This window comes from Pleuronectes platessa, chromosome 14 (genome assembly GCF_947347685.1).
Source record: "Pleuronectes platessa chromosome 14, fPlePla1.1, whole genome shotgun sequence".
NCBI lineage: Eukaryota > Metazoa > Chordata > Actinopteri > Pleuronectiformes > Pleuronectidae > Pleuronectes > Pleuronectes platessa.
In genome coordinates this window covers 9926010-9942500 of record NC_070639.1, presented here as the reverse complement: position 1 = coordinate 9942500, position 16491 = coordinate 9926010, and the positions used below count along the sequence as shown (strand labels likewise).

At 38.7% G+C, this 16491-nt stretch overlaps 1 protein-coding gene across 1 annotated transcript; it reads right to left on the bottom strand.

Moving 5' to 3' along the window:
* Positions 1 to 375: 375 nt before the first annotated feature.
* On the bottom strand, positions 376 to 15871 carry ankrd10b (ankyrin repeat domain 10b). Its single transcript, XM_053439137.1, has 6 exons — positions 15481 to 15871; positions 14481 to 14633; positions 12916 to 13007; positions 3714 to 3967; positions 3154 to 3261; positions 376 to 986 (listed from the first exon to the last, which is right to left on the bottom strand). The coding sequence occupies exons 1-6, from the start codon at positions 15676 to 15678 to the stop codon at positions 769 to 771; spliced, it is 1023 nt and encodes a 340-aa protein (XP_053295112.1). The 5' UTR covers positions 15679 to 15871; the 3' UTR covers positions 376 to 768.
* Positions 15872 to 16491: the final 620 nt, after the last annotated feature.

Sequence of the window (16491 nt, the reverse complement as noted above, 5' to 3'; positions counted from 1 at the left end):
CACATCCTTCATTGTTCGGCGAACTATCCCTTGAAGTTACCTGTACATATGGAGCGGTTGAAAAAACAAGCAGTCCATAGTTCTGACTGCCCCACATATGAAATTGAATATCCACTCCAGTAGACTACCCTCAGCAGAAGGGACTGGGCAACACGACACAGAGCAAGGGCGATAGTAGGCAAAACCGGGGACAATCTACAAAAGTGGGGGGAATCAACACCAATGCTCGTTACCCAGTGGCAAGACTGATGCACCACGTCCACCCACTGGGTCCCATTTAAATACAGACCTGAAGGAGACAAACAACTCTGCCCTAGAATTGATCACTGGCTAGATAAAATATAAGAGTCATAGATGAAATGAAGAATGAGGACGTTTTTTAATTTTTTTAAACAGTTTTTATTATCAATGAGTAACATGGGATGCATTTGTTTCTGTTACCAAGAGAGGAATCACCCCACTTCTAGTTGAGGCCGAATAAGGAGACCTGGCAGTGGTTTAGATAGCAACTTTAGTGTAAATCAGAACATGGCTATTTACAGTTTAATTCAACTTTTAAAAACTTCGAAAACAAAAATCCACTTGCTAATCAACCTCATCACTTACACATTTCAGATCATTGCACAACGGGCCTGCCCTTTACAACAACAACAAATAAATGGATCAATTAATAATTGGACCACTCTGGCTTTTAAGGCAAATTAATTCTTGTTTAAGCTGACATGACATTCAAGCAACAAAAGGACAGCCAGCTAGCTCCTTTGTTCTTTATGATCCCGGGTGCAGGAGCATGGTGCTGAAGAAGACTTGGTCATACAGCTGCTGTACTTTAACTGACTTCAGGTGCTCCACCAGGCTGCCTGCGGAGCTGTTGATCTCGGGCGAGTCACCGTAGAGGATCGCTGCTGCCACGTCGAATCCGAAAGGAGTCTGCGGTTCATTGTGACCGTTTGAGCAAAGATCCTTGCAGGGTCCTTCACCTGCCACTGAAAATGAGACAAATTGTCAAAAGGCACAGATAATTAGCTTGTGACCATATTCCTGCTTCTGTAAAGACAATTTTGGAGCAGGAGCAGCAAAAAGATACTAGTGGATTGATTTTGTTTTGCACAACTATAAAGGTCCATTTGTGGCCAGATTTCAACACACTAGAAGTTTTAGATTAGATTAGATTTCTTTATTTATCCACACAATGGGGAAATTCACTTGTTACAGCAATAGTTACATATTAATCAATTAAAGGAACTGAAATCACTGCAGAGTGTAAAGTCGTATAACTATTGATCCGAGAACTAGTTCTAAATAGGTCATATTCTTATCTTTGGGTGCTTCAGCGTACAGTTAGTACTATATGAAACAGGGACCTAGTGCTTTATCCACAAAAATATTTCAGTTAAGAAAATCTTCAACAACCAAGCAAGGGGATTTATATTAAAACACATTATTTTCATGTTTATAATTATTCCTTTACATTAATTAGAAAAATTACTAAAAATGCCAACAGGTCTGGGTTTTACAGATGCATGAGAACACATCAAGAAAACAAAAGGCCGACCACAGTCACATTTATAAAATTGATCAACATTTAATAATTTCCTACAATCAAGTACAAAGCTTAACCTGCACATCACTAAGCACTGAATGCTCCAAGCGAATTCAACTATACACTCAAACCTGTCACGTTAAACAAAAAATAATCAGACACCACCTTGAACGTTGAGAATTACTACAAAATACAGAAAGAAATTCCCTCGCTATAAAAGTTGAAAATAACATACAGTAATTAACTGTTCTAACTGTTCTATACATCTCAAGAAATAAGGCTTTTTGCAAAGTTTAGAAATCCATGCAAATTTTCTTCTTGAGCAGAACTATTAAATCGCAACTACTGATTGTAAAATGGCCAAAAATCTGTTTCAAAATCAGACTGGGTATTATCATTAATATTATATAACATACGTATAATATAACACATGTGCAAGCCCTGCTAGCTCCTTAAAAAAAACGTTGCTAAAACGCACACAGTAAACTTACACCACTCTTTAGGATCGATAAAGCACAGGATGAATGGACGACAATCTCTTAGTACATGACATCGACAAACTACAAAAAAAAAAAGCTGCACAGTGAATAATTTAAAATTTACAGGCTACATTCATGTTGGGATATGCTTTGGCATAAGGTAATTCTGGAATATAAAACGGCATCAGCTAATACATGGTGGCAGTTTACATCAGGAGACGATCCCCAGTGTACATTAAAAGAGTGCAGAGGCACACATTGTTGTTCATGTAAATGTATTCAATCAAAACGTTCTTTGCAAATCAAGAGTATTAGAGCAATTAAACTCAGCAGGGGGAAAAGGAAGAGTCAACCTTCCACGCAACATTTAGGAATTCGATTTTATGTGAGTATTAATGGAGCTCTTTTGTGGCCATCTCTCTTAACAGAACTGTACGGAAACTTATCTTTTTCTAACCTTTGACATGAGAAATGCTGCTGAAAAAAACTTTTCAGCACAAGGCCCATGACAACATCTTTAGTTGACCCATTATTTAGCCCCTTTTCCTACACTGCAATGGAACATTGCACAATTTGAGAAGCAACAACAAAGACTTATTCTTTCTGTAGTGTCGAGGGAATGCAAATCACTGTAATATCTAGGATGTAATTGTGCAAAAAAAAGTTTTTATTCTAAATCTAAAAAAGAATGATCACACAATTATCTGTATAACTGGATAGATAAACCGTAAAACAAAGAAATCTTAATACCTTTAACGATCCAAGTATAATCAGTTACACAGAGAAGTAGAAAATACAGCACAGATAGCTATACATCTTTCAAATGTAGTTTAACACCAAATATTTTCCGTTTTTCATGTATAATAGAAAGAAATGCTAAGCGAAACCAAAAAGCCACCCTGAACTCTCAGGAGCATTAGAATGTGTGAATGGACACACATGCCCTCTACAGGTAGGCGTAGGAGTTGGTGCAGCGACACGGGGTCTGCATTGGTGCCACGGTGATGACCTCCAGCTCTTTAGTTGCGTGGCTCATCATGTCCAGTCCCCTCTGGCCCTCACACTGATCCATGGGCCCCGGCCCTAGAGGTGCAAACCCATTTAGCCCAAAAGCAAAGGGTCCCGGCCCACCTGAGGTTACAGTTGCCATCAGCTCCATGCTCACGCTCTCCATCTGGGTCTCTCCAGCACCACCCAGTGGCCCGCTCCCATTCAGCATCTCTGGTGGCATGCTCATACCTAAGAGAAAGAAAAGTATAAAATAAACCTATGTTACATATTTGAAAAGGACTTCACTTCTTGAAAAATTAAAAAAAAAATCAAAGCAAGTCTGCTGAAAGGTAGGTCACAGCGGCTTTAAATTCAACTATAGACCTTCCTGCATCCATTTTCTTACTTTACTGCACTTTACAGTCAATTTCTAATCCTAAAATAAGTATTACTTATTTAGAGAGCGTAAAGAGAGTACAACGATAATAGAACAATCGTTGTTTACCTGGACTGTGTTAAGCGGAGTTGCGTACTCTCATACCACTAATTTACTTTTAAGTCTACATAAAGGCTGCATAAAAATAAATTTTAAACCAAACTTGGTACATGTTTAAGCATCAACATACTTATATTATTCTGCTTTCAAAGACATGAAATTCGAAAATTAACTAAACAGACATTTGATTGGCTTAGTGACCCACCGTTAGGTCTTGCCTTCTTCCCTGGGTTTGCTTCCATGCCATCGAATGACCTCTTTCTGTTGGGGACGCCGTTCAAGAAGCTGCGGCCCTGGACGTGGCCACCATTCTGGCTCATGCCGTTCAGAATAGTCCCGTTATGGGACAGAACCATATTTTGTTGGAAGTTCTGGGCATTGGAGAGAATCTCCGCACACTCCTGGAATCCCTGGGCGTGGGCCAGGTCGGCAGCGGTCAGCCCACTGGCATTCCTCACACTGCACAACGGGAAGAGGGAGTGTTAGAATCTCCCACCGTACGTTTGATTCACACAAATCAAAAACAAACAAAACAAGACACATCCAATCACACACACAGACACACAGACTCATAAAACAAACATTCACAAATGAACAGACATACAGATGTATAGAAATAGCCTGTGCTGCTCTACCACCTCACATCCTCTTCGTCATCTTCGTGAGAGATGACGACTGATCCCTTTTGGATCATTTGGATCTTCCAAAGAACTACTCTTTCCAAATGATTGGGGAGTCGTCTGCTGCAAAAGGACATGACTAAGACATCTGTAGGTGCACCTGTTAATTTTAACCTGACACAACAACATGGAGAGGATGATTTCATCCAAAGAAGATCGATTCTCTAGGTGATGTAAAGAGATCAAGAAAGACAAGACCATTAAGGATTTGGAGTTGAAGTTCACGGTCCTCTCAGATTTCCAACAGTGATACTGTTAAAGAGTTTCTGCATCGAAGTTCCAGGTTATGGTTTTGACATTCACCAAATTTGTACTGCACAAAGAGAGCAAGATCACTTGTGCATATGACTGTACGATGTGTACAAAGACATTGGATGAAAGGGTTACACTCCAATATAACATGTATCTGTGAAAGAGTGACGCGACACAGCACGGCAAGATTTTTGAACTCTTCTAAACAAGTACAAGATCCAGATGTTCTTGATCCGAAGGAAGCCAGCATGAAACACACTTATATCTTCAGAAGAAGCACCACAGAGTTTGTGGTAATTATACAGCATGAAGAAAGCACTGACTGAAAACTTCAAGCATCAGGAATCCAGATGTGTCTCCAAAGAAGATGCAACTCCCAAGACACAGTCTTCATCTTGATTCAAGATAAATGAAGACAATGAAATGATAAGAGACGTTGCGCAACTGTTAGAGGCATCCATAACTCTAATTAGAGGCTGTGCAGACACAGTTGTGTTAATCGTATCCAGTTGCAGCAGGAATAGGTGGATTTTGTGCAATAATGAATGAGCGAACAATGCAGTGTCATCGGTTTTCAATGTTCAGGCCTGTACTTGTTACAACAGTATGGAAGGAACTCCACTGGATAATAAAACCAATTACTATCATATCAATGCAACTAAACCTACATAAGAATAATCTTATTAATTTATATATTATTACTGTAGCTATTTAGTAAATAAAGTGCTGGATAAAAACAACTTTGTTGTCGTTGTTGGAAAATCTGCTTGTCGGTGTTTGAGAGGGAAAATATCCCACAGCCAATAGATTCCTGTTAAGCTTAATGATGAGACCTCTTTCCATTGGTCAGTTACAAAACAATGCTTTGCTTGTTGTGAGCCTACAGGTCATCACACTGCAAAATGAGCTCTCAGAGCAAACAGCCAGGTCTTTGTTGAAGAAGTGGGACTCCTGGCCCATGTCCAAGCTTCTACTTAAAAAAAAAACTATTTTTTTTAAACCTGTCCATATTTCATAATAATTATTGAATATAAAAAGGCCAACCTGCAGTGAATAATTGCCATACTTGGTGGGCCCTGCATTATTCTGTTCTATTTTATTGAAATATTTTCTTTTAAGTTGCTGGAGCCATGTACATTGACGTCCACACAATGAGACAGTTCTGTTCAGATGCACTGTTGCTGTTCGATCATTCATTTTGCTGAGATTTAGTTCTTTCTCTGCAGTTTTTTCTCTAAACAATTGTGCATAAAGGAAACATTTCAAAAACTAGTGCACATGAAAAACATTTCATAAAGAATTGAAGATTTAAATGAAAAGGAACAAAAGTTAAAAGATAATCACACAATAACTTGTTGCACATTACCCGTCCCCTTCAAAATTAACGCTTCCAAGGGATTGTTTTTTCCAGGAAATTACATTTATACCGGTGAACCAGTTTGTAATAAGGTAGATGAATTGGTCTCACTTCAAGGAATAGAAATTCTCCTTTTAAAATTATATCAGCTACTTTTTTTTATCTTTGGTCAGTTCAACAACTTAGCAACACAAATTTCTCGCTCAATTAAGGCATTAATAAATAAAAACATTATCATAAGCAAAAAAGAGTTTGCTTAAAAAAGATTTGCTTCAGTATTTTATTATTATTTGAGCGGATACATTACTTATAATAATTTCTTTGTTAAATGAGGATTGTTGTGCATGTTGTCCACAGGAATTACAGTGGTAAAACAAGCAGCATCAACATGTGTTGACCTCGGAACGAAGCCCACCACAACCTTCCCATTGCTGTCACTTATATTTAATCTCATCATTTTGCAACACTTAGTAATTTTATATTGAAAATGGCAATTGAAGCCCCCATTCCTCCATTTTAGTAAATAAAATATGTCACCTAAAGTGACTAATTAGCCATTGTAGAAACTCAGACTCATTGCAGTCATAATGGTTTCCAACATTTTGGACTCCAGAGAGACAAACTGGACAATCTGAATTAAGATTTAAAAATGTCCATGAGTGTCTGAACCACCTTAAATCCCTGACAAATCATTATCTGTGGAAAAACTAATGCCTACAGATCTCACAGTTGCAAATCTTTCTTCACTCTCAGTACATTACTTCTGTAAATCCCCCAATTTCTCCATAATCTCCATTTTAATCTGCACCTTAAATTCCAATATTATTTTGTTAATTTCTCTCTTCCCAATTCACTTTTCTCTTGCAGTCTTTTAGCTTTAATAACTAGAAGACCGTTGCATAATTGAGATGCACCCATCTCTTTATGATAACTACAAAAAAAAGTAATGGCAATAATTACATTACATATTCCTTTAGTGAGACCTGACATCTACGGTATGAATTGATCCAATAATATGGATAACTGTGAATAACACCATTTAATCCAGATTTAACGTTTGAATGTATAAAGGAAGCGTTAATTCTTTGTAAATGCCTGATATGCTTTGCTTTTCCTCCCTATGCACACATTATGTATCTTCTCTAACTATCGTCTAACCTTCCAGAGGCAGCCTATTATCATGCTACATGTTGATATGGGACTCACGTGATTAAACCTGTCCATATAAAGGGCTCCTATGGTTAGTTCACAAAATAAAAAAGAAATCATAAAGTAAAAACAAAAATAAAAAAAGACTAGATACAGGAACAATTATGAATAATAAGCAAAGCATGCAGGTCTAAAACTTCAGTTTTGATTCATAAAAAAACCTAGCATTAAAACCAATCACCGCAAGAAATACCTCAACAGTTTGCCAGTGTGTAGATAGGAAGCGATAGTGAGAACACTCAATGCCACAACAGTGCGGCTATCCCAGGGAACGGGGCAGACTCAGCAGTGTCTATTCTCCCCCTTTCTAGGATTACTTGAAAAAACCAAGTCATTTCCAATTCAATGGCTGCAAAACATTAAGACGTACGGTTCTGTTTCTGTTAACAGTGTAGAAAACTTTTTTCGTGAATTATTGTCAAGGTGACAAAGATTAGATGTGCAAACAGACTATGATACTGTATAGGGTTAATAAATACTGTGACATACAAAACAAAACATTTCTAAGTAGAAAGTAAAAAATACTTGGTACAGTGAAATGACAGTGAATAACCATTGCAACAGGATGAGTGTTAGCATTAAACAGTTAATAGATCAGTTCATGCTGCTATGCAAATCTAACCCATCTCACTCAGCTGCCCTGAGCCTCTGTCTCTGCACTACTCTCATCACCAGCAGCCTCTATTCACTGTCCTACCTGCTGCTAGCTCTCTAGAGCGCCACCTTTACACTCTGAGGCTCATGACAAATACGTAGAATCTTTTTGTTCTGTTGTGACCAAATGTGGATATTTGGTGGAGTTCAAGAAATAGGTCATGTTTCTAATATCCACAATTGTATGAACCCAAGGATGGCTTATGAAGTGAGATCTATGGTTGCAAACAAAATTATTAGAGCTTTTTTTTAGATATTATTTTCAAATGTATATTATATTATTAGATATTGTTTTCAAATAACAGTGATGACTTAGATTTTGTATTTAAAATCACAAGATAATGTTAGGCTGATTTTTGTCCCATTTGACTCAAATGGATTTTAAGATTTCTCTGTTTTAGGGAAAGATTCCTTTAAGGTCTGTTAAAGATTTTATTTTAATTTAGTTTAGACAGAAGAACCAGAAACGTTGACTTTCGTTGATTTTCCAGCATGAGGATTTTGTGTCACTAAGACTAAATGAAGAAAAGATAAGAGGAAGTGGGCAAATGATACAAGTTTCTTTATGAAGGCCGGGAAAGACCACAAGTTGAGTTCCAGTCTCATCCAGCTAAAGATAATGCAGATGTGAAATACTTGTCCCAATGAAAAGCTGGACTCACTACTTAATAGGAGAAGGATGAGCATCGCATGGGGATGAGGAGACTCTTCTATTGTTGCCACTGCAGTGGAAGAGTGCAAGAAGATGGTTGGGCCATAGGAAATGACGATAATGGTCCACTCAAGAAAAAAGTCTCCAACCACGACACCACTTATTCATTTTGAAAGATGTTCAACAATTCTGTCGCTGACATTTCATTTCGATGTCTTAAAGTATCTGAGGGCGAGAGCTGTACTTCATACTTTAGATGATGAAATACATTCAAAATTTCCCACCAGATGAGGAATCAGATCCCTGATCTCAACAAACCTACGGTCAGCCATCAGGTGCTGTTGGAAAATAAAATGAATCCACAGTGAGTCTTTCTACACATATTCGGCCAACTGAGTGCGTTGAATCAGTGGCAGAGGCAGACGGCGAGAGAGGGGCGACGTGTTGTTCCGCCTTATAGATCAGAGATGAATCAAAATGGTTTGATCTCTCCTAACTTGGACTTGGCTTCTTCTTCTTTTCTTCCACCCACTTTGATGATTCGTAGAAGAACCGGAGGAGTCCCGGTGGCAAAGCCTCCTCAAATTCCAAGGAAACAGAAGATACTAGCAGGCATGTGGTTGCACAAGGCAGAGTATAGGAGATAGCTCTATACTCAAGAATCCTCACAAAGGGAATCAACGAGCTGAACCATGAGCAGAAGAATTCAAGTGATAACAAGGACTTAAATATTACTTGCGTTAAGTTTATATCGCTACTTTTTGATTCTGCAATTCAAACCTGTGTGCAGCAATATAAATAGTAATACCAGTTTTATTTGGTGACATAAGTTATGTAGGTTATATGATTTCAATTTGAAACATGACTGATATGATTGAAGCTAACGTTTCATTAAAGAAAACAAATATTTAACATTTAATAGCTGTAGAATTATAAATGGACATATTTCCTCAGACATTTTGGATAGCAAATAAATATTGTATTTGTTTGTCTGTGACTCAGCCACAGTGTAAGCCAGAAAGATTTTTACCTGGCATTCACTAACATTACAAGCAGAGATAAAGAATTTGGCAAAATGAGACTTAGCTCTTTCGTAGCTTTAGATATTAAAACAGTTTCCACCAAAAATTGTTCATCGTTTTTCATGTCAGAGATTTTTTGAAGTGGCAGAGACAAAGATCTTATGTTTCCAGTAAAATGTTAATGTCAACTTTAAAATTGACACTTTCAAAACCTGATCCAGGTTTTACTGACTGGCCAGGACAAAAATATACATGTAAGATATTAATGAAGCTAGTACAAACAGTAGATTATTATACTTATGTTGCTCTGCTGAAATGTTACGCCAATTTAAAATGAGTTGTAAAAGGTGGAAAGGTAAACTCGTATTAGTCAATTATCAATTACTTACTAAATTACTAAAAACTACAAAAAATTGCAATGCTATATAGGAAAGTACAGGTCCTGTACTTAGGATTATGACCTATGTGAAAGTATTGCTGTATCAACTTCACAGTTTTTTAAGGATTTATTTAAATGTAAATTTATTATAAAAAAGTTAAAAAAAAAAACATCTTTACTTTTTTCATTGAATATGGTATTTTTAACCATGAAAACCTGAATTTGCACACAAGCAATACAATATTGAGTCTCCAAATTGAATCTATATTAATTAATTTTTTTATTATATTGATAAAAAATGTATTAGGCAAACAATTTTATTTTTTTTAGATATCCAACATCATTAACAGACCTTTGACACCAATTAGATTTTTAAGCTAGGTCGTTAGATTGTTTTGTCATGAGCCTCATTCCCACTCGTGTTTCTTAGTTTCCTTACCAGTTCAGCTCCACTATTTCTGTGTCACAACAAAAAAAACTTAATGATAAACTAAACTAAATACAGTATCTGTAATCTGCAGGGAAAAGAAAATCACATATAATTTTTATCATAAATGTCACTCATCAGCTGATAACCAAATGCACATTACATGATGTCCATAAGAAAGTTTTTTGTAAGTAATTACAAAGAGATGTCTGCAAAAAGCATTGCAGTAAATTTGAAAAAGTCAAAGCAACCAGGGAGTTCATATGCTGGGGGAAATAAACTTTTAAACTAGAAGTATAAAGCAAATCACCCTGTTAAAGTTTGACTTGACTGACTCAGCCTTCAGGCTCATCCTTCATTCATAGCATATATATTTAGCATTCTTTGATTTCTGTGTAGCGTCTGTGGGACATGTGGTCTCTGAAACAATGAGGAAGAGATCATACGTGTCTCAACAACCTTTTAAAAGGTGCATTAGCTTTGGTTGCATTCTTTCTTGACTGCCAGAGGTAACCAGAGGTAAACTATACTATTTTACGATTTTATTTACTTTCATCCAATGCAAATACTTTTTCTCTCAATACTGACATAGAGCCATTCATGTTTTGTTTTTTTCAATGACATTATCTGGAAGACTGATGTCTTTGACAACATATTGACCATTTGGCTGACGATGGCACAAAAACTAACAAAAGCTACTCACAATAAACTTGGCATCTGTAATCACCCTGCTTGTTTTGACTTTCTCTACTTGAATGAGATCAGAAAGAAAAGGCATGAAGCTTGTTGTAAAAAATGAAACTGCAAGTAATGCGAGAAGGAAAAACTGGTTCATCAACCTCTAGAACTTTTATATATATCTATCTTTATATGTGCTGTATCTTTTAATATCTCATCATTACTGCATTGAAAAAACACTTTTTATTCTGGCAAAACCGAAGACAAATTTATTAATTAAACAATGCTTGAGTGTAATAAAGCAGTACAGATGTAATGTTTATTTATTAGTTAATTCTGATGAGGGTAAAAATGAAGTGCTTAGTTCATTGACTTGACTGACTTGTGTGGCCTTTGGGGAATAATAATTATCCCCTATATTTGTTTCATCTCCCTGCAGGTCTTGGATCTAAATTTAGGAAACAGGAAAGACGAGTCGTGTCTCTAATGCCTTTGTTCATGCCTCAGATGCACCAACAGTAGCAAAATCTTTTCCCATCTGGACAAAGCACAAAAGCAGTTGCCAATTGTAAAAGGTGTGGCTGACAATTACTACTGAGGCAAACTATTCATCCACAAACTAAATGTACCACTGATAACAAGATGATCTAGGTTGTTTAAAGTAATTTTGCTAATTTATCTTTGCTTATTATCTCAAAGTCCATATTTACTTATATTTATCTTAGAGTACTTGTTTAAAAGGGTAAGAATTAGCTGATCTTGCAGATCTCAAGCTATGTCCAATGTGAAATAAATACAGTTTCATTTTGTGCAACAGAAATATCCCTTTTTCTTCCTGGTGGTAAAAGGTTATATAAAAAAATGAGGCAATGTGCATTTGGTCATCTAGTCAGGCACTTTATTTAAGACAATAACCAAAACAAAGAAAATCACACTCTAGATTTAACAACGATCATGCAATAATCTACAATTCTAAAAACAGTTTATCAACTTTTACACTAGGTTGTCCTCATGTCTGAGTAATAATCGTGCTGAATTTACAGGCGCCAGTAAAGATCCAAGGCGCCGAGCCAAGTTAATTATTAAACTGTATCATAACACAGCCCTTCCTCAGATTACAAAGGAAATTCAAAAGGCGTTTAATGAGTAAATGAAAAGGAACTTTAGCATTCTCTATGAACTCAGTTTGATTGTTAACATTATTACACACAGAGGGCAACTTAATGTGAATTGTTGCAATGATAAACAACAATTTCAAGGATTAACTAAATCTATCACATTTTCAAGGGAGCACCATCAATTCTTTTACTATTTAACAACACATGTTAAGATCAGACTGTTCTGAGCTGAAGTGGTTGAACGATAAACACTGTTTGTTTTGCCTTTTATCAACAGTTTACCGTTCTGCAACAAAATGTCACAAAAGCAACTATTTAATGAAATGCACTTCCATCAGTTAATTACTTACACAGATGGGATATTATTTCATGTCCAATTTACTCTTTTATACGAATCTACAACCTGAAGATTTTTTATTATATATATATACGTTATATTAGGGTGTGGTTTTCATATAAGCCATTACTGGTTTCTATCACACCCTATACGTAATTTAACATTTCATCTATGTAACTTTGCATTTCACACAATGCTATGCAAAATAAAATAAACTAAATGTTAATGTTTCTTGGCTTTTTCCAGTGTCAAATTTTACCAACAGAAAAGCACATTATGCTTATTAAAAAAATGTGTCACTTAAAATTATGTATCGCATACTGCTTAAATGTACTTATGGTTAATTTACCATTTATAAAAGCAGCTTCTTTCTGGCTGAGTGAGTGAGACAGCCATGGCATCAAAGATATTAAGTTTATTTATATATTTAAACTTCTTCACTGTACAAATTTGCTCACTCCTGTAAAAGGTAATTCACAGGCATATTAACAACAGATAGAAGCTGCATGTAAGTACATTATTTAAATGTTGTTACTTGCTTGATTTGAGTTTGGTGGTGATCCCTTGTAAAGGTGTTAACTAAGTAGTTGGACAGTACAGAAGAAAAACAAATGTGGGTAAAGGACCCATCGCTGGACTTACTCAGCTTTCGCTCCCTGAATCAAGAGAGCGTTGATGCACTCCAGACTGCCCGCACGAGCAGCCTTGTGGATGGGCGTCTCGCCCACATAGTCCTGAGTGACGACAAAAGACTGCAGTTACACACAAAAAACATTAAGACTATGAGTATGAAGAAGTTTTTTTAATCCTCTTCAGTTTCCATAGTCATTGAAAAAATAAACATCATGAGCAATGACAGGGTGTAACACAGGCGGAACTTTTCAGAGACTTCACCACCACCACCCACGCACTTTTACAGTTACACATTAGTGCAGATGAAGGGGAGGGATGGAAGGGAGGGAGAGAACAAAGCACAAACCAAGAAGGCTGTATCCAACCACAAAGAAATATAGGCTGTGCTTTGTGCTCCCACACTCATCTCTGTCCCAACAGCCAGCTCAAAATATCATAAATCCAATAGAGGGAAATCCTAGAATTACACCAGGAGTTTCCACATATGCTGAGCAAATTCAAAGCCAAATCCCTAGCAATGTGTTTCAGTGACGACAACATGTTATGTCATTGTGACCTACTAATCGGATTTCTCTCAGCGGTGCAGCGCAGCATAAAATACACCCCCAGAGCCTGAGCAAGAAAATATATGAGGAGGCAAAGACGTCACAGGCAAAGGGCAGTCGAGCTGACACACATAATCGGAATATAGGTCAAGTGGGGGACCAAGTAGTAACAATACATGCTAAGGATCATGACCTCGAGTTAGAATGATCCTCTTTGATAGGATCAGCGTGAGCTCAGCCTCTCACACAGCTCTGCTCTTTTCCCTCCAGTATTTGTGCCACTGCCAGTATACAGTCGAGATTTGGCTCCGTTTTTAATGTATAAGTGATGTATTGTTAAAGTTTGTTCTGTTTATTGACGTTTTCATCGCAGATTAGTCAGAAAACCATGAGAAAGATCATGTTTACACGAGTCTCTCTGGGAAATGTCAACAAGGGAAATTCCTGTGAACTTTCTTGACTTGCTGAGTGATTTTGAAAGCAGCAGCCTGAACTATTAAATTCTCTGGCGTGTCACACGTGAACTCCAGATAATAGGGTCAGGACATTGTCCAGGGTTTTCCTTACAGAAATTAAGAGATTTTCTGGGTGAAGCTCACCCACAACAATAGGAAAATGTCCGTAACGTTCAGCCGAGGGTGGTGCATACATGACGGAAACATTTTGCTGCAGATATCCCATGTTTTTCTTCAAACATCAACATCAGCCTGCATCACCAAAAACCCTTGAAGCTTGGTGCCTCCCAAGTTGAGATCTTCGCCTGCGTCTTACGTGTATAGCAAATCTTTTCATCCTGAGATATTTGCATTGTTTTTCCAGTTTTGCATCTGTTTCAAGTCAGAAACATAACTCAATCAAAGTGAATTTTCTGGACAATAATCTTGCTGCACTCTCCCACAGCCTGACATTTCCTGGAAAGTTTAGCAAAACGTCCCAAGCAACTGGGAGCGAGTCCAAGAGTTTGATGCGTGTCTAAAACCTGCTCCTCAGTGTGCAGAACGTGTGTTGAGTGTGCGCCTGATGTCTTACCTGTCTGTTAATGTCTGCACCAGCTTGCAGCAGCCATAACAGGCACTTAGGGTGGCCCCCAAATGCAGCAATGTGCGTGGGCGTCTGCGCAAACCTGGAGGTCACTGAGTTAACGCCACATCCCACCTGAACCAGACGCATCACACACTCCAGCTGTGCGGAGACAGGGGAAGAATGAATGAATGATTGAATGAATGGGGAAGTCAGACACATAACAGCATGTTTGCAGGGATCCTCGTTAATGGTTATGTAAGGAGACGTGCCACTGGGCGGGTACAGACAAGTCAAGCAAAGTGTCTCTCTAAGAGGCACAGATGCAACATTACACTCAGTGTGTCTGCCTCGGTCTTATATTGCTTTAGGCATTGATCCAATTCCTGCAGAGTATAGCCCTGCCCTTTTTCCAGGGAGTAGTCAGGGTAAAACTAATCTTACTACGAGTCTCCGAGCGTGTTGAGCTGAGGTCCATTAACAGTTCGTTACAAATGTGTTATTAGCGTTGAAAGTTAGGATGGAAAGGACTTTTTTTGTCCGCCATGTTTTCTATAAAAAGCTCACGCACGTACATGAAAGTAATTACTCCATCTTTGTTCTCACTAGTTTTGTTTTTTTTAACTCTCCTAAGGTTAATTTTAAGTTCACTCGCATATTTAAGATAACTAGTGTTTTTTCCCGTGACGTTGTAATTCCATTGTTAACGTCTCATCTAACGGCCATTTAGTTCATGTTTAGGATTTTCCCGCTCATAATAATATTTTAGCTAGGTAGCCCTATGAGGCTAAAACACGGTGTTTTGTCTTGTTGTAATGTGAAAGCGAAGTGCCCGTGTTGATGGTCCATTGTCTGCCTCCAGAAAACCATGGCTGCTGCTTGGTCTCATCAGCGAACAGTTAACATCAGGAAATGGCCGAGACCAGGCTCAACGTCGCAAAGCTCCTCCGCTCATTGTGGACCGTTCCCCGGCGACGTTCATTAGAACAAAGACCAGAACCCGACCTACCTTCCCGAAGTGAGCGGCCCAGTGTACGGGCGTCCAGCCGTAGAAGCTGTCCTCCACGCCGAGGTCAGCCGGGTTGGAGGTGCACTGAAGCAGGGAGCACAAGGCGCCGACATCTCCATCCCTGCACGCCCGGTGCAGAGGGAAGCGGCTGTTCAGCACCTCCTCACTCGAGAATCCAGACTCCACTCCCGCCGACATGGTCGCAGCGCCGGGGCAGAGATGACCGACGACGGCTGACCGCGGTTTGAACAGACGACGGAACGAGAAGCGGACTGTTGTCGTGGATGGTGGAGTGCGAGTGTGGGTGTGTGTGTGTGTGTGTATGTATCAGGGCCACCCTGCCTGCTGTGTGGCTGTGAGTGTGAGCGTGTGTGTGTGCAGAATTTCTGCCTGACAACACAAAGCAGAGAGGGCAGAGCACGCGCCGGAGTGAAACTTGAGATACCCAGAGAGAGCAACAAACTCCGGACTGGGTTTGACAGTCAGGACTGGATTTGACACTCCGAACTGGATTTGACACCCAGGACTGGGTTTGACACTCAGGACTGGATTTGACACTCCGAACTGGGTTTGACAATCAGGACTGGATTTGACACTACGGACTGGGTTTGACAGTCGGGACTGGATTTGACACTACGGACTGGGTTAGACACTCAGGACTGGATTTGACACTCCGAACTGGATTTGACTGTCAGGCCTGGGTTTGACAGTCAGGACTTGGTTTGACAGTCAGGACTGGATTTGACAGTCAGGACTGGATTTGACAGTCAGGACTGGGTTTGACAGTCAGGACTGGGTTTGACAGTCAGGACTGGATTTGACAGTCAGGACTGGATTTGACAGTCAGGACTGGCTGTAGCGCACCGACTGGATTTGAAACTCGGGGGTGGATTTGAAACTCTACTCCAGACTGCTCTCCTCCTCCTCCTTCTCCTCATCCTCCTCCTCTCTCTGATCATAGACTGTATTGCCCCGCCAAAATCATAGACTGAATATAAAGGTACCAATCTC

What these genes read in the sequence shown, in the direction of transcription:
- ankrd10b (XM_053439137.1), bottom strand. Translation starts at nt 15,678, where the DNA reads ATGTCGGCGGGAGTGGAGTCTGGATTCTCGAGTGAGGAGGTGCTGAAC. An exon ending in ATTCAGGGAGCGAAAGCTGA is followed by an intron (nt 3,968 to 12,915) that starts GTAAGTCCAGCG and finishes CCCGTTGTGCAG; the next exon opens with TGTGAGGAATGCCAGTGGGC. An exon ending in GAAGAAGGCAAGACCTAACG is followed by an intron (nt 3,262 to 3,713) that starts GTGGGTCACTAA and finishes TCTTTCTCTTAG; the next exon opens with GTATGAGCATGCCACCAGAG.